Source organism: Gymnoscopelus microlampas (assembly GCF_963454915.1).
Source record: "Gymnoscopelus microlampas genome assembly, chromosome: 18".
NCBI classification, from domain to species: Eukaryota; Metazoa; Chordata; class Actinopteri; order Myctophiformes; family Myctophidae; genus Gymnoscopelus; species Gymnoscopelus microlampas.
The window spans coordinates 6,928,863-6,951,596 of record NC_139955.1 but is presented as its reverse complement, the minus strand read 5'-3'; the positions used below and the strand labels follow the sequence as shown (position 1 = coordinate 6,951,596).

Genomic DNA, 22,734 nt, shown 5'->3' with positions numbered 1-22,734 from the left:
CGCCTCTAACGCCTCTCTCCCCCCCCCCCCTCCCTCTCCCCCCCCCGTTGTGTTTTTTCTCTCTCTCTCTCCCCGCGAGACCAGTTTGCTCCCAGTTCTCCCGCGGAGTGTACGCCATCTTCGGCTTCTACGACAAGAAGTCCATGAACACGTTGACCTCCTTCTGCGGCGCCCTGCACACCTCCTTCGTCACGCCCAGTTACCCCACCGACAACGAGGTGCAGTTTGTCATCCAGATGCGCCCGGCCCTGAGGGGCGCCGTGCTCAGCCTGCTCTCCCACTACAAGTGGCAGAAGTTTGTCTACCTCTATGACACCGACCGAGGTAAGGTGTGACGCTCGGGGGGGCCCCCCGGGTGCCGGGGAGTGTTATGGGAGCCTATTAAACCATTGAGACCTGAGGCGATTCTTTAAAAAAATCTAAATCCTAACAGTTTTTCGAAAAAAAATATTAAAAATATTTTTTCACGATTTTTCAAAAATAGCAGATCTACAAGCTCATAGCGCGGCACTCGGTGCCGCGCTATGAGCTTGTATATCTGCTATTTTTGAATAGCCAAGGACATCTAAAGTGACACAGATGCGTTCCAGGTATCAATGGGTTAATAGCACCTCGCAGACCAGCATCTGCAAGAGAGGATGAGTTGAATATTGACTATTTATTGAAAGGGTCCTTGAAGTTTGGTCGACTCTTATTTAACCCGTTAAAAACCGGGAAAGCGTCTGTGTCATTATTAGATTTTAGCATTGGCTCTTAAAATAGCAGATCTACAAGCTCACAGCGCATCGCTTTGTGCCGCGCTGCGAGCTTGTACATTTTTTTTTTTTTTTTTTTTTCATCTTGAAAGCGTGAAAACTGCTGATTTAGAAGGCATTTGTAGAATCGGCCTCAGGTCTTAACGGTAGTTAACGATAATTGAGTGAGGTCATGTGATCAGCGACATACGCACGGTGTACTTTTGGCTCCGCCCCCTCAGGCAAAAGTCCACCTTGCGTATGTCACTGATCACATGACCTCAATCACTTATCCAGTTCTAGGCAACATAGAGGGGGGGGGGGGGGGGTTCGTATTTCCACACAACAGTTCTAAGGTGTATTAACCCATTAAGACCTGAGGCCGCGTCTAAAAAAAATCTAAATCCTCAAGCTCATAGCCGCGCTATGAGCTTGTAGATCTGCTATTTTTGAATAGCCAAAGACATCTAAAGTGACACAAATGCGTTCCAGGTATCAATGGGTTAAAGACATAGTTCAATGCTGAAAATTGGTGTCATCCCCTTTAATGCTAAAAGTTAGCGTAAGTTTTGAAATGCTTGGAGAGTAGACGCGTCGAGGAGAGAGAGAGTGAAACTGGAAATAATCAGACTTCGGCGCTCTGAAATCGCGCACACACACCTTGCGAGCCGTATAACCTTTTAGAGACTTGTAACGGTAATGCTTCGGTTAATCTACTGTTTAATCGCAGGCGTTGATATTGGCTCGTCTCTCCCATGAAACGAGGTATATGTCCCACAGCTGCTGCTCTGCTAAAATGGTTTCCTCAGAAATCCCACAGCCTCTGCCCGTGGGGTTTTGCTCATTGTGGTCGCTTCGATAAAGGTTTTGTATGGCTCCCAGATTGCGCGGCTTCGTCGAACAATAGACGTGGGGTTTAACCCATTGAGACCTGAAGCCGATTCTACATGTCTCCTAAATCTCAACAGTATTCTGAAAAACGTATGTTTCTACATCAGTGGTGCTCAATCTTTTTCATGTCAAGGACCCCCAAAATGATATGTATTTGGCCGCGGACCCCCATCAAAATATTTTGTTCCAGGGACCCCCAGAAGCAACAATTTGTGTTAAAAATGTTCGCTTTAAAAATATATATATTCAAAGATTTGCACACATTTTCACGATTTTTCAAAAATAGCAGATCTACAAGCTCGTAGCGCGGCACTCGGTGCCGCGCTATGAGCTTGTATATCTGCTATTTTTGAATAGCCCAAAGTGTAAAATAATGCTTTTTAGCTCAAATCTAAAAATGAGACAGTTCCAGGTCTCAATGGGTTAATGTGGCATCGTAGGCCCGTTTGAGACGGTGTCAACATGACCAAAGCGATCGTCGCTGCAATTTTCGAATGCCAGCGAAAGGAAATTAGCTCATTATCGCACAATGGAATAATCGCACACCCACCCCTACTGTGTAGCTCTGAATTAAGGATAAAGAGCACCTAGGCAAAGGAACAGGGAGGCTGACAGGCGGCCACATTGTGCCTCGTTTCTTTGCGAAGCATGCGACCGTGAGGATTTGCCAGGTGGAAGTGTGTCCATTCCAGCCATGTTGAATAGAGCAGCTCAAAAGGTTCTTGTGTTTATTTGCTTATTATGGAAAGGTCCTGACACCTGAAGGTAAGCAACCTGGCTCCCCTTAGACTGAGAGAACGAGAGCAATCCATGGTCTCGAAGGGCGGATCCAAACCCAGGCGCCCGGAGCAGGCGCGTCCTCCGATTGCTTCACCAATCTATGTCCCCGCCTCCCCCCCCCTCCCCCCCTCCCCCCCCCCCCCGGTCTGTGCACGGAGCAGGCTGACGTCACCAAATTTAGAGCGACGCCCCTCTGCACTCTGAATGGTTAGGAGATAACAAGCTTCAAAGACCATCGTTCCTGCATCGTTCCCCCAGACTTTTTTCTTTTGTAACAAAAAAAATGGCTGGGTTTCCGAGGCTAGGCTCCCCTTGGCACTAGACGCTGTTCTCTGACTGGGTCTTATTTGCTGGACTCTTGCCAGTGTACCCCTCTATTCTCTCTCTCTCTCTCTCTCTCTCTCTCTCTCTGGGTGGATATAAAGTGTGCTTTAGTGCAGAGTCCCAGTGTCTCGGGGGTCCCACAGGCCTCTGCAGGGTCCGGTGCTGAGAGCCTTAATCCTCTATGCAAGCCTGCAGATAATGTGTGGTTAATTAGGGTCAGTCTAGGAGTGGAGGAGCACTCGCTTGCGATCCCCACTCCTGCGGTCCCTAGCAACCACCCCACGTCCTTCAGCACCACCGAAACCCACCGCCGCCCAGCAACCACCCACCCCCACCCCTCCGTCTGTCTGCCCCCCGTCCATCCCCTGTCCCTGGACGGTGTGGCAGCCAGGCCAGTCTGGAAGCTCAGCCAAAGAAAAAAAAGTACATTTTCTTTACACATTTTCCCCCCAAATTCAAATATTTTCCAGAGAGTTAACCCAACAGTTTGTTTTTTTAAATCCCCCAAATCTTTTTTTCAAGATGTTTAAAAAATAGCAGATCTACAAGCTCATAGCGCGGCACTCGGTGCCGCGCTATGAGCTTGTATATCTGCTATTTTTGAATAGCCAAAGAAATCTAAAGTGACACAGATGCGTTCCAAGTCTTAATGGGTTAATCAATAATTGTGAAAATAGCCGATATTCAAGCTCACAGCAATGCATCGCGACAACGTTGTGAGCTTGTAGAACGGCTAGATGCGTTGTGAGCTTGTAGATGGCTATTTTCACTGTATTTGAAATATGGCATATACTTTAACACATTGACTGCCATCGGCTAATCTCAGAACGTCCATCGTAGTGCCAAGCAATTTCTTACCTTTTTTGTTTTTTTGATTCCGTCATAGGCCCCGCTAAATCCGTTTAAAATCCGCGTTCATTTGGTTCGACACAAACACGGGACCCGACCGAACAAAACGCTGAAAACCGTGCGGCGATCCGACACTGCATTCTGGAGAACGAGAGGAAAACGCTAAAATGGTGGATGCGGTGAGAAAAACAACAAGCCAGAGATAATGGCGTCCAAAGTTGACCGCTAGACAGGAAACGGAGGCGGGAGAAAAACCGGAAACAGTATTATTTCGTTTCCGGTCCGCCCACTTCGAGACCGGAAGTGCAAAAAAAATCCGGAATCTGCACCTGCACGATTTAACATGGGAAAACTACGGGACTACGGGCTACGGGAACGGCAGTTAACGGTTGGATTTAACGGCCCGTAGGACTACGGGCCTGGCAGTGGATGTGTTAAGTGGATAGTTCATAATGTACCTTTCTCCTTTCTAGAAATATGTTAAGTGCAATATTTGTCTTTGAAATGTAGTGGAGTGAAAGTCCACGTCAGTATCCAAAAAAATACAAATACTCAAAGTACAGATACTCAAAAAAATGTACAGTACTGGAGTAAGTGTACTTTAGTTACTGCCCACCACTGGGAACGGAAAAAGCAATGACAGAGCAGTCAAAAAGTACAGACATACTGTCCTTGTCAGCGAGAGGGTGATGGAGAGGAAAGGGTGGATGCAGAAAATGGAGGAAAAGAAAAAGAATGAGACAGGACAAAGCAAAGGAAAGAAACATTGAGCTGGGGGGGAAAAAAAATGAATGACTATATCACTCCGGTGTTGGCCGGCCCCAGGTATGATTGACCGGCTCTCTCTACCTCGCTGGGCGACGCGCGTGCCAAGCAGTGGTGGACAATAACAAAGTACATTTACTTGAGTACTTAACCCATTGAGACCTGAAGCCGATCCTACATGTCAACTCAATCTCAACAGTCTTCTGAAAAACGTATGTTTCTATATCAGCGGTGCTCAATCTTTTTCATGTCAAGGACCCCCCAAAATGATATGTATTTGGCCGCGGACCCCCATCAAAATGTTTTGTTCCAGGGACCCTCAGAAGCAAAGATTTGAGTTAAAAATGTTCGCTTTAAAAAAATGTATATTCAAAGATTTACACACATTTTCACAATTTTTCAAAAATAGCAGATCTACGAGCTCGTAGCGCGGCACTCGGTGCCGCGCTACGAGCTTGTATATCTGCTATTTTTGAATAGCCCAAAGTGTAAAATAATGCTTTTTTAGCTCAAATCTAAAAATGACAAAGTTCCAGGTCTTAATGGGTTAAAGTACATTTACTTAAGTACTTTTTGGATACTTGTGACTTTCACTCCACTACATTTCAAGACAAATGTTGTGCTTTTGAGGCTTTTGACAATAATAGGGGAAACAATTGACCCGGAGTAGGTATACTTTGACTCAAGTTCTGGGGTACTGAGTACTTTGTCCACCACTGGTGCCAAGCCACTTGCCCCTGCCTCCCTCCCCCCCCCCCTCTCTCTCTCCCCCCCCCCCCTCCCCCCCCCCCCCCCCCCCCCCCCCCCCCCCCCCCTCTCTCTCTCTCTGTACCGACAGTGTTGTAACACGATCGCTTATTAGTGGGAGGACATTGGCCCCAAGAGGGGATTAAAGTTGTTTATTGATGCACTCCATCCAACAACTTTGCGGGTTGCAGGGGGGGTGTTGACACTTGGCTCATCAAGTAGACAGATGTGTCACGGCAGAGGCTGTACTTCTGTTATGAGGTGGCCCAGGTCCCCTGGACATTAAGGACAACAGCAGGTGAGACAAGGGGGGGGGGGGGGGGGGGGGATTCAAGGATTTTTCAGTGAAGCGCGAGAAGATTTGTGGGGTGGGGTTGCCTGACGGCAATTTTCAAGCAGTGATTTAAAAGGTCATTTATTTTCTTTTTTCCCCACACATTTTTTTTGGGGTGGTGGTGTGTGTGTGTGTGTGTGTGGGGGGGGGGGGGGTGTCTTTGTGCAGTCTTGCACATGCTTTGGGTCACCTTGAGAATGGGCAGAACGTAATTCTCTGGCGTTCAGTTTGAGGCACCGTTGGTTCTGTTGTATGATAAACAACAGCATGCACAGCAGAGACTCCCCCCGAATAATTGACAAAACACTTAACACATCGGGTGCCAAACACGGTCTGAACCGTGTGTTTACATAGTGGCGGTTCCGAAGCTTCGGTGCCGAACACGGTCTGAACCGTGATTTCAGTCTTTTTGTTTTTTTCGTTTTTCTCCGCGCGGACGGGGCTAGAGCAGCTCTGGGAGCACCCATTGTAATCCTGCGAAGGAAGTGCCAGATCGCTCACCGGAAACACTTTTATTTTCCCCATCCGCTTCCTGTCTATTTCCTACTTTGAAACGCCTATATCTCCGAATCTGTTTCCTGTGGGGAAAAACGGTCATGCGCGATGCGCGATTCCCCCCCCCGTTGTAACCCGCGAGGGGAATGTTATGGTTCCAGGCTGTAGCCAGGCTCATGGCACAACATGAATCGATGCTTTTTTTTGCGTGGATTTGCTTTTAACGCACGGATTTGCTTGTAAACAGCAAAGCGCAGTCAATGGGGAGAATGCTGGCACCCACGGTAAGTTGTTATGAAAAAATGCTGGCACCCGATGTGTTAAGATGTTATTGATCTATGTTGGTTCCATTGACCCAAGCCGGAACACTATCGATTGATTGATCTTATATCCTATATTAAAATTGGCTGAAGGGAGGTCCTCTGACGTCATGCTCATGTCACTATGACTAAAGGTGGCTGCATGCTACCATTTTAGGTGATCATCCTTTCAGCTTTTAGGCGGAAAGGTTTGAACCTAAAAGCTGATTATGATGCTAGGCGCTCATAGCGCGGTGATTAAAAACAGAGAGATGTGTTGAGGTAAGCGGTGAGTCGATTATCACGGCGGTTCAGTGACATCATGCTTTAGTTTTCAAACCACCGCGGTGAGAGGATGATCACCGAAAATGGTAGCATGCGCCCCCCCCCCCTGTAAGCCATAACCATATAAGGAGTACCCAATGCAGCTACGCCCAAATATGGACTGTGTCGTCTAACATCAATGTGTCGTCAAACGAATCAGTCAGCTCCATATATGGGCACAAAAGGGGGCCTGCCTATATATGGGCATATACTGATATGCATATATATGGCCGTAAAAGGGAACTGAGATCTCCATATATGGGCATATCGGTCGGATCGGTTGTGTGACGTACTGTAGGTTCGAGGGCCGCGTAGCGGCCTGAGCTCCAGTGGCCCTATCTTGCCCCTTATGCCTAAACTTTTTATGCTTTTTTTTACTATTTTGAAAAACATTTTAAAATATTTCAAATAGCCAATCTACTTTTTCACTATTCTATTTTTTTTTCCAAAATAGTAAAACATGGCAAAAAAGTTTAGGCCTAAGGCGGTGCGCAAATAGGGCCCTAGATGTGAGGGCCCGAACCTCTGCTTAAATTAAACTCGTTCTTAAAATGCACGTGGCCCACCCATCTGACCACTTGTGGTCTGAGCGAACACTTTTGAGATGTGGGCCCTGATCCAGCAAAGGTTGGGAGCCACTGCTTTATAGAGAAAAGTTGCTCGATAATGGAAAACAAATAATAAGGGCCCGTTCAAGGCTCAGACTAATGGTACTCTATAAGCCAATGTTGACAGTCTGGCTCTCTGACACTGAAGGCCAACATTATACTTTCAAACTTAAATGACAAAGTTGAATAAAGCCATCAATATGTTTTTGTCGTAATGTTCCTCTGCAAGTAGTTACCTCTGATTAGTTATTTGCAGTGGTGGACAAAGTACTAAGCCCAGTTCTTAAGTCAAAGTTTAGATACTCCTGGTCAAATATTACTCAACTACAAGTGAAAGTTGCTCTGTCAAATGTGTGCTTGAGTTAAAGTCCTGGAGTACTTGCTTTAAAAGAAATATATATATATACATATATACACATATATATATATATATATATATATATATATATATATATATATATATATATATGTATATGTATATATATATATATATATGTATATATATATATATATATATATATGTATATATATATATATATGTATATATATATATATATATATATATATATATATATATATATATATATATATATATATATGTATATATATGTATATATATGTATATATATATATATATATATATGTATATATATGTATATATATGTATATATATATATATATATATATATATATATATATGTATATATATGTATATATATACATATATATATATGTATATATATATATATATGTATATATATATATATATATATATATATATATGTATATATATATATATATATATATGTATATATATGTATATATATATATATATATATATATATATATATACATTTATATATATATATATGTATATATATATATATATATATATATATATATATATTTTTTTTAGAAATTACAGAGTACATTTTCTTTTAATATCAATGCAATTATGTTTGATATTTTGAAAATGTTGAAAGATTTTCCAGAAATGTTGGAGTTCCGAGCTTGTAGACTGGCTATTTTCACTATATTTAAAAAAGGGCTTAAGTGGTTTATTCATAATGTACCCTTCCCGTTTCTAGAAATGTACTGTAGTGGAGTCAAAAGTACAATATTTGTCTTTGAAATGTAATATTTTCTCTGCTTGTCATTGTGTCAGACGAATAAACAAGAACAAAGTCTTCGGCCCGTGGGTCCCCCTGCAATTTATTGCTTTCTCGAGTGCCTCCGCCATTTTAATTCGCATGCACTTGATAAAAGCACCGATGCACACGACCCTAGAAGCAAATGAGCAATTATTCTCCAAACCCTCCTGTTTGTGGGAGGAAAATATTATTTTAAATATTATTCTACAGAAAACCAATCAAAGTAGCTCACTTCCACCGGAGGGTTTCATTCAGTCAATAAAACAGATTAATTACAACCATGCTGCGCATGCGGCTTCTTCATTGAACTGGCCAAAAGAAAAAAAGAAAAAGGAAAAATTGTGTGGGGGGGGGGGGGGGGGAGAAAAAAAAGCTTTTAGCCCAGCAGTGTTTTCAGTCAGAGAGAGAGATGTTCCAGCTACGCCTTTGATGTATTAGAGGGAAATGGAGGGAAATTTGTGAACTAAATACCAGTCTGAGAGTGCTTGTTTGAAAGCAGTCGTGATGAGCATGGCGCCAGTGGGATCAAGTGGAGTCACGTTGAAGAGACAGCCTTTAGAAGCAGAGCTGCTCTTCTTGTTAACCCATTAAGACCTGAGGCCGCGTCTAAAAAAAATCAAAATCCTAACAATTTTTCGGAAAAAAATATAAAAAAATAATTTTCACGATTTTTCAAAAATAGCAGATATACATGCTCATAGCGCGGCACTCGGTGCCGCGCTATGAGCTTGTATATCTGCTATTTTTGAATAGCCAAAGACATCTAAAGTGACACAGATGCGTTCCAGGTATCAATGGGTTAAGTCACTGTGTGACCTGCTCAACTAAACCAGTCGGTGATAAGCACTCTCGCAAAATGGAGATTCTTATCTATCTAAACCCTGTCGATTTTATCGAATTATAGTATGGGTTTCTTCCCTCTCCCAGATATTATTCGAAATGTGTGGACATTACAGTTCCAGAAGCCTCCAAACTCTTGAGCGAAATGTCCTTGAACTTGTGTTAACGTTAAATAAGTAGTGCATCGCTGTGCGTCCAAAACAACATTTTAGAATGCTCTCTCTCTATCCTCATCCCAAGCCAAAAACTGTCAAAAACCTATTCCATTGGTTCTCAAAGTGGGGCCCGGGGAGCCTCAGGGGTCCTTGAGGGAGTTCCAGGGGGTCCCCAGCTAAATGATAGTTAGGAACCAAATGAACCATTATGGGTCTTTAACTCAGAGTGTACAAAATGGACCCTTACGGGTCCATTTTGTACACTCTCAGAGTTAAATTAACATTGATTTTACAATATAAATTGGGGTCCCAGAGATAGAAATGCCATTAAATGGAGGTCCGCAGCCTAATGCATGACAAACTGGGGGTCCTTGAAATCAAAATGGTTGAGAATCACTATTAGAGCCGTAAAAAAAATCTTCTCTTATGGGGGTCCCTGGCTGGCATATCATTTCAAATGGGAGTCCGCAGGCTACTAAGTGTCAATTTGGGGGTCCTTGACATGAAACGGTTTGAGAAGCACTGACCTATTCGATATCTGATAAGTCAAACATCTAGCATGTATAGAAGGTGCGCGTGTGTGTGTGTGTGTGTGTGTGTGTGTGTGTGTGTGTGTGTGTGTGTGTGTGTGTGTGTGTGTGTGTGTGTGTGTGTGTGTGTGTGTGTGTGTGTGTGTGTGTGTGTGTGTGGAGCGAGCTGCTCAGATGTTGAGAAGAAGCACAACGGTCCTTTCCACTGACGGACACCGCCGCCGTCCGCTCGAATTACTCTCAAAACATGACCCGCGGCTAGCCCGGTGCAAAAATGGACAGTCGCCTAGTTATACAGATCCTACCTCAGCAAACACCTCTATTCTTTTCTCTTTTTTGTGCGTGTGTGTGTGCAATTCTTTACTCTGGCAAAAAGTGAATACTATTATCCTTTGGTTAGCTCCGGTTCTCGGCCACAGCATGAAAGAATCTCTCTTGTAAAAAAAAAAAAAAATGGCTGCATGGGGCGGCCGTATGGGCTGAAGTGAGATGGATTTTTGCCCTTTTTGTTCTGCCGGTCAGGTTTGGGCAGATAATTGCCAGGCCTGTGCAGCAGAGACTGATGATTACACGCTTTATTGTCTCTCCCAGGCACAATCAACCCTGATTCAGCAATCTCACCTCCACTTGATTTATGAGTCAGTGTTCTCCCTCTCTCGCTCGCTCTCTCTCGCTCTCGCTCTCTCTCTCTCTCTCGCGCGCGCGCTCTCTCTCTCATGCTGACACACACAGACACATGTCCTCTACCTCTACTGTTATCTTTTCCCTTCACCCTCTCCTGTCCTCCTATAGTACAGTTGTGTTTTCTCCAGTCTCACATTTTAAATGTATCAATGCTGCAATGCACTGTAGAAATGCTCCATTACAAGTAATGGCACGGAATTTAATATTTACTTGAGTAAAAGTACAAAGGTATCGGTATCAAAATGCATTTAAGTACCAAGAGTAGAAAGTATTCACTATGCAGAATGTCCCATTTCGCAAGTTTTAAAATGTATAAAAATCTTTTGAAAATAGCAGATCTACAAGCTCACAATGCGTCGCATCGCGACGCATTGTGAGCTTGTAGATCGGCTATTTTCAAATGGCCGAAATGTATATACTGTACCGTAGGGCTGAAGTGGGTAATAATGTATGTTTTCTAATAATAATATACATCTACAAAGTAACTAGTAACTAGGGGTTGCGTAGGTAACCCCAGTTTTCTTAGTTTCGTAGTAAGAAACTTACTTATGGGATATCATCGCCCTCATAAGTAAGTTTCTTATGAAGAAACGATGAAGAATAACTAGGGGTTACGTAGGTAGGTAACCCCAGTTTTCTTAGTTTCGTAGTAAGAAACTTACTTATGAGGGCGATGATATCCCATAAGTACGTTTCTTATGAAGAAACGATGAAGAATAACTAAAGTTTTCAAAAAGTGTAGTGGAGTAGAAGTAAAAGTACTGAAAATTGGAAATACTCCAGTAAAGTAAAAAGTACAGTGCTTGAGTAAATGTACTTAGCTACTAGTTAAACCACTGGTTTTCTCTGGTCATTTCTACTTCCTGTAGAACAGTGGGTTCCCGATCAATCAATCGATTGTGTTCCCGACTTGGATCAACGGAACGATACCGTAAAATCGTAGTGTTTCGCCAATTATTTGGGGGGTTTGCAGTATCCTCATGGCCAGTGGTGTCCTCTATCATGGCAGGGGTCTTCAACAGGGGGCCCGGGACCCCTAGGGGTCCACAAGAGTTACTACAGGGAGGGCCCACCAAAATCTTTGTGTAGGTAGGATCGATCTTTAACATGAACCACTTGAACCCTAGAATCCGTATTCTGCAGGGGAACGTTAGGCGAAAACAGCAGATCTACAAGCACACAACGCCTCGCCCTTGGCGAGGCGTTGTGTGCTTGTAGATCTGCTGTTTTCGGCAAAGAGGTTTGGTGTAGAGGGGGGGGAAAAAGAGCAGACCAAGTACAGAGTGAAAGGTGAAGTATTGACAGTCTAAGACGTGGTAAAATGTCTGAAAGTACACGTTAACAAAAACAACTAATTGACATTTGATGATAGTGCTGTCAAACAAGTCTATGGATCTATCTATGAAATCTATGGAAAAAGGTTAATAGGAATATATTTAATATATGTAGTGGGGGTCCCTGCTTCATCTCTCTCTCTCTCAGCTAAGGGGTCCTTGGCCTGAAAAAAACCTTAAAGACCCCTGCTCTGTGGGGTTCTAGTCTTGCAGCAGCAGTGCTCCGCAGTAGAGCAGAAATTGTCATTTATTATTCCATTGGCCTTTACTGACGACAACACAAAACAGAGATGCTTTGGATCGTCCTAACAACTCCTCACCGGGGAGACATATATATATGTAGCACTCCAGTAATATCACACGCAATGCAATGAAATAACTATTTCGAACTATCAATCTCGTATGCCCTCGTAATCCTCATCCCTGTGTGTCCTATCGTGGTAAAAAACATCTCACTGTGTTGAACGAGGTTTCCCAGAGAAGCCGCCCTGACAGTTGTCTCGAAAGCCTTGAAACCCACTTTTATTTTTCCATTGACATTTTGGTCGAAATGGCAATTTGGGGGGGGGGGGGGGGCAATCCCACTGACATTTGTTGGTGAGACGCGGAGCTGGCATCCATTTAGGCGGGGTGATGGTGTTGTGAGACGCGGCGATTTAAGCCTGTCTGGGATTATCGACGCGAGGCCTCCATCCTGTGTCACTTGGATGGAGGTGATGACAAATTAACCCGTAAAAACCGGGAGCGCATCTCTGTAACCACTTTAAGCATTCTTTTATACTTTGGCTATTTTTTTTTTGATCGTGAAAATGTGTGCAAATCTTTGATTATATATATGTGTATATAAAAGCAAAATGTTTTGATTAAATTCTTTGCTACTAGGGGGTCCCTGGAGCAACATATTTTGAGATGGGGGTCCGCGGCCAAATACATAGATTTGGAACCAATGATTATACCAACATAATTTTTTGACATACTAACAAAGACATTTGTAGAATCCCCAGAAGCAAAGATTTGAGTTAAAATGTTCGCTTTTTAGAAAATAGCAAATATAGTTTATATCATTTTCACGATTAAAAGGAAAAATAGCAGATCTGCAAGCTCGTAACACGGCACTAGCTTGCAGATCTGCTATTTTTGAATAGCCAAAGAAATAAAAAAAATGACACAGATGCGTTCCCGGTTGTAATGGGTTAACCCATTAAGACCTGGAACTGTCTCATTTTTAGATTTGAGCTAAAAAGCATTATTTTACACTTTGGGCTATTCAAAAATAGCAGATATACAAGCTCATAGCGCGGCACCGAGTGCCGCGCTACGAGCTTGTAGATCTGCTATTTTTGAAAATTCGTGAAAATGTGTGCAAATCTTTGAATATATATATTTTTAAAGCGAACATTTTTAACTCAAATCATTGCGTCTGGCGGGTCCCTGGAACAAAATATTTTGATGGGGGTCCGCGGCCATATACATATAATTTTGGGGGTCCTTGACATGAAAAAGATTGAGCACCACTGATATAGAAACATACGTTTTTGAGAAAACTGTTGGGATTTAGGAGACATGTAGAATCGGCTTCAGGTCTCAATGGGTTAAGAACAATGCTCGGGCCCGCTGCCATCTCCTTCCAACGTATCGGCTAACAATCAATATTCTGAATGGGATACAGTTAGGAGGAAAATGAGCCTCACAGCACCGGCGGCTGCAACGGCACTGTTTTCTTTTATCGTTCAACCTGCTGGGCTGTTGTAACTGCCTTTTTGACACAGTGTCCAATGCAATACCCCCATTACAAGCACCTCGGCTCAGAAGTGGCACGGGGCAATTTAGAGCTGTCACGATCGTGGCATTTTTAGGCGACGACGAAATGTCACACACATAATTGCGATAAACGTTTTAACCCATTAAGACCTGCAACGCACTTTTAGATTTGAGCTAAAAAGCATTATTTTACACTTTGGCTACTCAAAAATAGCAGATATACAAGCTCATAGCGCGGCACCGAGTGCTGCGCTATGAGCTTGTATATCTGCTATTTTTGAAAAATCAAGAAAATGTGTGGAAATCTTTGAATATATATATTTTTAAAGCGAACATTTATAACTCAAATCTTTGCTTCTGGGGGTCCCTGGAACAAAATATTTTGAAGATGGGGGTCCGCAGCCAAATACATGTACATTTTGGGGTCCTTGACATGAAAAAGATTGAGAACCACTGACATAGCAACATAGTTTTTTTTTTCAAAAAACAGTTAGGATTTAGAAGACATTTTTGTAGAATCGGCCTCAGGTCTTAAAGGGTTAATTGTGTTTTTTTCCCCGGTTCATTTTATGCCACTATTGCAGTATAAGCCTAATCACAATTTTATAATACACATACACGTTATGAAGACGTGTCATTTATTGGCGTTGAACATTGATACCTTGAATAAAATAATGTACTATGACTAAAGCAGACCATATCCCTTGTCATCCACAGCCAGTCTTGCTCCTCAATAGTTGGGTAGATCCCGGTCAAAGAACACTAACATATTGTTGCTGTCGGGCTTGACCCATTCAATCTGGGAACGCGTCTGTGTCATTTGAGATTTCTTTGGCTATTCGAAAGTAGCAGATACTCAAATCTTTGCTTCCTGGCGTCCCTGGAACAAAACATTTTGAGATGGGGGGGCGCGAGCCAAATACATATACAGTACATGAAAATGTTTTCTAAATCCTAACAGTATGTTGCTATATTAGTGGTGCTCCAACTTTTCCATGTCATGGACCCCCAAAATGATATGCATTTAGCCACGGACCCCCATCTCAAAATATGTTGTTCCAGGGACCCCCAGAAGCACAGATTTCTGATGTTTCTGATGTTTGCTTTAACTCATTTTGGGCGGGAACCCCTTTTTGTAACTATACCTTTCAGGACGGGAGCCCCTTTTGGGGTTCCTGTTGCTATGTACAGTATATAGCAACATACATATTTCGTAATTTTTGAATACATATTTGTTTGTTTTTCAGAAAACTTAGGTCAGGATTTAGAAGGCGTTTTTAGAAACGGTCTCAGGTCTAAATGGGTTAAAACATACCTATATATATTCAAAGATTAGAAAAATAGCAGATATACAAGCTCATAGCGTGGCTATCGCTATTTTTGAATAGCGAAAGTATAAAATATGACTAAAATCTAAGTTGACAGAGATGCGTTCCCGGATCGAATAGGAATATCTCTGCAGTCGCGAGACGGTATTTCAGCGTTCTATCAGCAGTGGTGTAAAAAGTACTACAATTCTTTAAAGTAAAAGTACCAATACTGCAATATAGAAATACTCTGTTACAAGTAAAAATCCAGAATTAAAAAATGTACTTGAGTAAATGCACAAAAGTATTGGTATCAAAATGTACTTAAAGTACCAAAAGTACTAAAATATTTGAAAATAGCAGATCTACAAGCTCACAACGCGTCGCGATGCGACGCGTTGTGAGCTTGTAGATCTGCTATTTTCAAATAGCCTTGGTATAAAATAGGCCTAAAGTGGTTAAAGTAGGTTTCATAATATAATCATTTATATCTGAAAAGTAACTAGTAACTAAAGTTCTCAAATAATTGTAGTGGAGTAAAAATTCAATAGTTTCTTCTGAGATGTAGTGGAGTAGAAGTAAAAGTATTGGAAATTGTAAAAGTAAAGTACAAATACCTCAAAATTGTACTTAAGTATAGTATTTAAGTAAATGTACTTAGTTACTTTCCACCACCGCCTATCAGAAGCATCTCTGCAGCGTCTTTCATTCACACAAGTCAACATTTTGAATGAACTGACTGGCACAGAGTTGATTGAACAGACTTATCTGCTGTGATAAAGTGCTTCCACTAAGCGATTCTGACACAGTGACAGTTATGGGAACATTGCATCGCCAAAGAAAAGGGAGCTGTGGGCAGCAACATCCCATCTGAAACGTTCAATTCCTAGTCGTTAGACGTACATCCTGTATACCTATGCTGATTGTATTGTGCATCGTTTGTATATCGTTGCTGTCAGGCAGAAACCACTTGTCTCCATTTTCTAACTTTTTTGTGTTTTTTCGCGCTACTTGATCGTACTACAGCGCCACGCGAAAACATCAAAAGTAGTCGCTCTACAAGCCGTTTTGAGCTCCTGCTACATTTTCTATTTTTGAATTTTAACATGACGTTTCCACCCAACAGAGACTGTGTTCCACTGGTTCTCAAAGTGGGGTCCGGGGAGCCCCAGGGGTCCTTGATGGGGTTCCAGGGGTTCCACGGCAACATTTTGTTTTTGCTGGGAAATGTTAACCACTTTAACACCTATAAACATTGGCTATTTTGTTACAACACAAATCTTGTAGGGGGGCCCCTGGCACAAAATATGTTCAGAGGGGGCCAAATACATACATTTGGGGGTCCTTGACATGAAAATGTGGGTAACCACTGTTATATAACATTCAGCCCCCTCTCATAGTCAAATGAGGTTTTAATGCTGATACTACAAATTATCTTCTCTATACTGATGATCAATGATCAATAGATCCATATTACTTACAGATCACGATACGATGAGATTAGATTAGAAATCCAGGGGGGTAACATTCCGAGGAGGCATTTGATTGTATGCGCTGATTTAAATACATTCAGAGAGATACCATGTTCTATTTGCATTTCATTAGATTTAGAAGTTATACTATTACGTTGCACTGTTTATCAGTTACTATAGAATTTTATTTTTTCCCCCATATTTTGAAACGGTAACTGTTGTACCACAGTTATTCATTGCGATGCTGTGATTGCTGTCCTGCTTATTTTGTTTCCTAGACATTTGATTATATTATAATCCAAATGCTCTGGTTCCTTAACAGGTACAGTATACGGTGCGTATGGATGGCCCTTGTTACGGGAGCGCTAATCATTTTAATACTCTCCCCATGCTCAGTAATTAAGCATGAATTGGTTTCTCGTCCCATGCCATTCAACGGTCCTGCCCTCCCGCTGATGTCCTGACACTGTGGAATTGATTGGAGATGTTTAATGTGTTCTGTACATCCTCAAACCAACAGCGTGTCTGCCTCGATGTATTTCTGTGAGATCTAGGGCCGTAATAATAATAATAATAATACCTGGGATTTATATAGCGCTTTTCTGAGTACTCAAAGTCGCTTTACAAGGCTAAACTAAGTGGAACACAAGCAAAACAAAACAACTTTAAAGATGGAGTGCCATGATATTTTTCAACCCTAAAACCTGATCATAAGGTATTATTATTATTATGTAAGGATTTAAAAAAAAAAAAAGAAAGTGTACAGAAATTGTTAAAAAAAATGTTTTTATGTGGACACGCCTCCAGTTCATTAAGTATGCCTGGTTCTCACCTTAGCACCTCCTCCACCACCTTAGCACCACCCACCTGTCCTAGTCCCTCCTCCTCCTCATGCCCACACCTGTTGTGTTATGATAATGAGGGGGAGGGTATGTTTTTGGGGGCTCTGTGATGTCACTAAAGGGCTGTTTCTCTATTGGCACGTTTGACCCTCAAGATTTCAGCCTCCAGGAAGAAACTCCAAATAATAAGAGAAGACATAAAACACCATAAAACCACCTCCGGGGGGCTTAATGAAGTTCTATCAACCTCATAGACACATGAAAAACAGAAAAAGTGCAAAAACATGGCACCACCTCTTTAATAGGAAAATACAGAGAATAAAAAGATAAAAGGCTACAAAAGGCCAGGGAATAAGACAAAGGTTGAGACTAGGGTGGTAGGAGATCAGCTAGGTGGGGAAAGCAGTTCTGAAGAGGTGGGTTTTGAGGGTGGTTTTGAACATGGCAAGGGTGGGGGCGGCTTTGATGTGAGGTGGGAGTGGGTTCCAGAGGGTGGGTGCTGCAACGGAGAATGCCCTATCACCCCCGGTGCGCTTCGTTTTCTTGGTGGGGAATGTGAGGAGGTTGGCGTCGCTGGATCTGAGGGAACGGGTGGGGACATGGTTGTGAAGGAGGTCGCAAATGTATTGGGGTGCCTGGTGGTTGAGGGCTTTGTAGGTGGTGATGAGGATTTATACCTCCTGTACCTGTATACTAGGGATTTATCTGGTCGAATCAGATTCGGGTTTTTCATGCGAATCCACGATAAGTAGAACATCCCGAAAAGCTACTAGTACTAGGGATGCAAATTATCGATCAATTCATTAATTGATAATTGATAACCTTATCAACCGATTAACCGGTTAACTGATAAGCGGCGTTTTTTTTTTATCTGAGAATCTTAATTTCAGATTTAAAAAAAAATCCTAAAAAAAAGTGCTTAGGAGCCGAGATACAGCCTTTTTCAGTAAGTTAAACAAGAAGTGAATGGAGCAGAAAATCTTCAAATCATCATATCTTGGGTTCTGAACATTAAAAAAAAACAAAAAACTTTTTTTTTTTTTTTAATTTTTCAATTAATTGTTAATTGTTTGATTTTATCGATTAATTGTTAACATCCCTAACTAGTACTGGTAATAATTGTATTTGTTTTATTTTAAAATGTCATACATGCACAATTCAGACTAGTCCAAAATGCACTTGTTTCTCCGACCTTGGAAAAAACCTCGGACGCCAGACCTCTACACACCAAAATCATGAGTGTTCATTTAACTCTGAGAGGGTACTATTTGTATACACTATGAGTTACAAATGGATGAACGAACACTGAGGATTTTACTGTGTGAATCATTCAAAAGACGTTTTTGTCTAATGGCTGCGATGAGCAAAATGAAGCGGCGATTGAGGGGTTCAAATCCATACGTGTTTCATATAAGTACAAATTATCGAAAGCTTCTCTAAACGTACCGCAATAGACGTTAGTCTTCTACTCATCCGATGTCAAAGTCTGTCTGTTAAAACGTGTACGCTAGGTCAGCGACAGTTAATCCACCAAAAGTGTATTTAAAAGCAATTTAAAGGGCTAGCGTCGGTCGAAGGCCACTCGGTCACGTTAATTAATTCCACATAATTCACCGTCGGGACCCTGGCTGGTCCGGCCTTTAGCAGACAAGATGAATCCAGGCTGGCGTGCAGGTTGGCAGGAACGAGGAGGCGACGGGGCCAAGAGGCTGGTGTTACGTGATGATTAGATCACAACACACTTAGCCTCATCTCTCCTGCAGTAGCCTCTGCCAAAACAACAGACTGAAAGGCAGAGAAGAAGGCAAGAGGAGTGGCTCCCAATCAGACACACATCTAGACATCTAGGTACTGCACTCCTGGTCAAATGTTAGTGGAAGTTGCTCAGTCACATTTTTTACTTGAGGTAAAGTAATGGAGTACTTGCTTTAACCCATTAAGGCCTGAGTCCGATTCTTAAAATGTTTTCTAAATCCAAACAGATTTTTTAAAAAAATATAAAAACTTTTTTTTTTTACGATTTAAAAAAAAAACCAGATATACAAGCTCGTAGCGCGGTACTCTGTGCCGCGCTATGAGCTTGTATATCTGCTATTTTTGAATAGCCAAAGAAACCTAAAGTGAGACAGATGCGTTCCAGGTCTAAATGGGTTAAAAAAATGCTGAAGTATTCCAAAGTATATGCTTGGTTAAATACTTAAGTATTCAAAAGTAAAATTGCAATAATTGCGATAAAAGCATATATCTACAAGCTCACAACGCGTGGCATCGCAAATTGTTTTGTATCCAAGTATCCAAAACGACCAACCCTCAAGTAAATACTTAAAGAAAATGTACTTAAGTACAATACTCAAGTACATGGAGGCTACTTAGTTACTGCCCACCACTGGTAAGAGAGGCAGAGAGCGTCTCCAATCAGACGCGGGTGGCTAAGCTAAAGCGGACCGACTTTGCTACTTTCTCTTCACATATCCTCCTAATTGGCTGTCCAGAGATGCCTTGCCTTTGTTCCTGAAAAAACAAACAGTAAACGTCTGCCTCCCATCACCACACCACCGTTCCGCTGGACGCCGTTTGATGAGAAACCGGCTCAAATCCGTCCCTCAATTTGACCGGTGCGGGTTTTCTTTTTTCTAAATCAACGTAATGGATCAACCCAATGTCGTACATCTGCTCGATGTACAAAAGCACAGCGTGGTCTAATTGATGACACAGCACCACCAGAAGGGCTTTCGGACGTTCTATTAAAAAAGAACACGTTTTATGATGGGATGTTGTCAGAGAGAGAGAGAGAGAGAGAGAGAGAGAGAGAGAGAGAGAGGGAGAGAGATCTTATTCTCTCTCTCTTTGTTGTCTGTGGCCAATGGACCCCAACTGTGTTTATAGATGGTTTCAACAATGTGTTGTTGTTAGGAGAGGTGTGAGAAGCCCTTCTCCAAATCCTCGCACATATAACCACATGAATTCCTGCATCCCTATTGTTGGCATGTCATAATAGGCTGAGCATTTGGCCAAAACGGGCAAAAACAGCAAATTGTTGTAGCATTGATCGCTGGGAGCTTGTGCATCGGCTTTTCCCCCCCCCCGCTATTTGAAGTACAACAAATAGTACTATATGTAGGGTTTAAGTGGTAAAAACATAAATACTACTATTAGTACTGCTAATAAGGAATAACAAAAACCCTTGTGGACATGTTTGTTGGCTAGTTTCCTAGGTTAGTTTCTAGTTAGCTTGTAGATCTGCTATTGTTTGCTATTTGTTGTAAAATAAGTATAGGGATTAAGTGGTTGTCTTAAATACAAGTGTGTGTGTGTGTGTGTGTGTGTGTGTGTGTGTGTGTGTGTGTGTGTGTGTGTGTGTGTGTGTGTGTGTGTGCCCGTCCGTGTGTGTGTGTGTGTGTGTGTGTGTGTGGGGAGGAGGGGGGTCTCACCTTTTGTCTGAGTGGGCGGGGGGGGGGGGGGGGGTCCAAGGAAGAAAGGTGGTAAACCACTAGTTTACAGAATGAAGCCATGCACATACAGTTCTCTAGCAAACTGAAATAACAGCATTTTGGCATCTCGCAATACAATATAGTAATAGTTCAATATGTTTGTATTGCTGTCTGGGGGGGCGAGGGAGGGGGGTTCTGGTGTCATGCTGGCATCACTTCCATGGGAAATATCCAGCAGAGTACAACAGCAGCACTGTCCACAATGCATTGCTCTGTATATTGTGTGCATACTGCATGACGTGCTGTAACAAGGCCCGCTGTGTGGCAGGCAAAGCTATTATAGTTTCGCATTTTTCCTTTGTTTTCAATTTCAGTTTAGTTTTGATTCATTTGCTAGTTTAGTTATTTTTATTTAAGTTTTGTTAAGGCTTAGTTTTAGTTACGCTTTTGTTAGTTTCAGTTTTTAATTGTAATAGGGGGTAGTCGGGGGGTAAAAAAAAATAGAAGTCGGTTATCCCGATGCATTGCGAGCTTGTAGATTAGCTATTTTCACTATTTATTTAAGACAAATATTGATAGACTTAATATCCACCCAAAATACTAGGCTTATGTAAGAAATATTGACCAAAGACTAAAACGGAAGACATTTTCTCCAGGATTTTAGTCAATTTTAGTTAGTTTTGTAAACACACTAAACCACTTCAGTTAGTTGGGTGTTTTTTTGTGAAGCCTTTTGTGAAGGTAACCAAAATGTTTTTCCAAGTCTAGTTTTTGGTTATTTGCTTAGTTTTACTTAACTATAATAACCCTGGTGACAGTTACCTACACACTGCAAACCTGACTCACAGAGAGCAGCTTGTCACCTCGGCTGTGCGGTGTCATCACAGCCAATCTAATGGCACATCAGTCGCTCCCAGCTGAGACTTTTACACACACACACACACACACACACACACACACACACACACACACACACACACACACACACACACACACACACACACACACACACACACACACACACACACACACACACACACACAGGCCTCTCTGTGGCTTTAGTGCCGCCTGCCGCATCATCACGCCAGCAGCTTCATATGAACTAGAATTACGGCTGCGTCTGGGTGGATAAATCGGCTTGGACACGCTGACAGGAAAGGGTAACGACAAAAAGAAACCGACCAATGTGTGAGGAATAAGACGTCGCAGGGACCAGTACGAAGCTACGTACTGTCGGGAGTTTTTTTTTTTTTTTTTTTTCATGCCTCAGCCTATATCATCCGCTATCATGATTCCAGTGACAGGCCAATATACAGACAGACGCCAGCGTGGCGATTTAAACCTGGACAACACCGTTAACCCCCCTCACAACCCCCTTAGACAAATGTTCTAATAACCACTTAAACCCCCCAGGGGCCCATATTAGGCCCCCTTTTTTCCTTCAGCAAAAAATAGCAGATCTAAAAGCTCACCACGCGTCGCGCTGTGATGCATTGTAAGCTTATCTGCTATTTTCTGTGTTGTGAGCTTGTACTGTCGATAAAAAAATAGCCGAAGTATAAAACGGGGCTTAAATGGTTAATGTATGTTTTGTAATAATAATCTAAATCGGTAAAGTAACTAGTGCAGTAACTGCAGTTTTCAAATGAAGTAGAAACAAAGTATTGAAAAATCGACTTAGTTAACTCGCTATATAAGTATGGGAGTCGTACTGTGTCACAATAATCACAAATAAAACCCTCACATCGTCAATGGTGTAAAGTAACTAAGTACATTTACTCAAGTACTGTACTTAAGTACAATTTGAGGTATTTGTACTTTACTTGAGTATTTCCAATTTCCAATACTTTTACTTCTACTCCACTACATCTCAGAGGCAAATATTGTACTTTTACTCCACTACATTTACTTGAAAACTTTAGTTACTAGTTACTTCTCAGATATTAATTATGATATCATAAAACATACATCAACCACTTTAGCTCTGTTTTATACCTGTAGGCTATTTGAAAATAGCAGATCTACAAGCTCACAACGCGTCGCATCGCGACGCGTTGTAGATCGGCTATTTTCAAAT

The 22,734-nt window shown here is 42.0% G+C and overlaps 1 protein-coding gene across 6 annotated transcripts in view; it reads left to right on the top strand.

The window, feature by feature from the left end:
* Positions 1-22,734, top strand: part of gria3b (glutamate receptor, ionotropic, AMPA 3b) — a 183,467-nt gene that overhangs the window by 53,888 nt on the left and 106,845 nt on the right. For all 6 annotated transcript variants that reach the window (XR_014602847.1, XM_084085967.1, XM_084085965.1 and 3 more), the window contains exon 3: positions 85-324. Coding sequence is in view for 5 of the 6 variants with exons in the window: in XM_084085967.1 (XP_083942093.1) it covers positions 85-324 (240 nt within the window). In the remaining variant the exon portion in view is untranslated. The remainder of the gene's footprint in view (positions 1-84; positions 325-22,734) is intronic.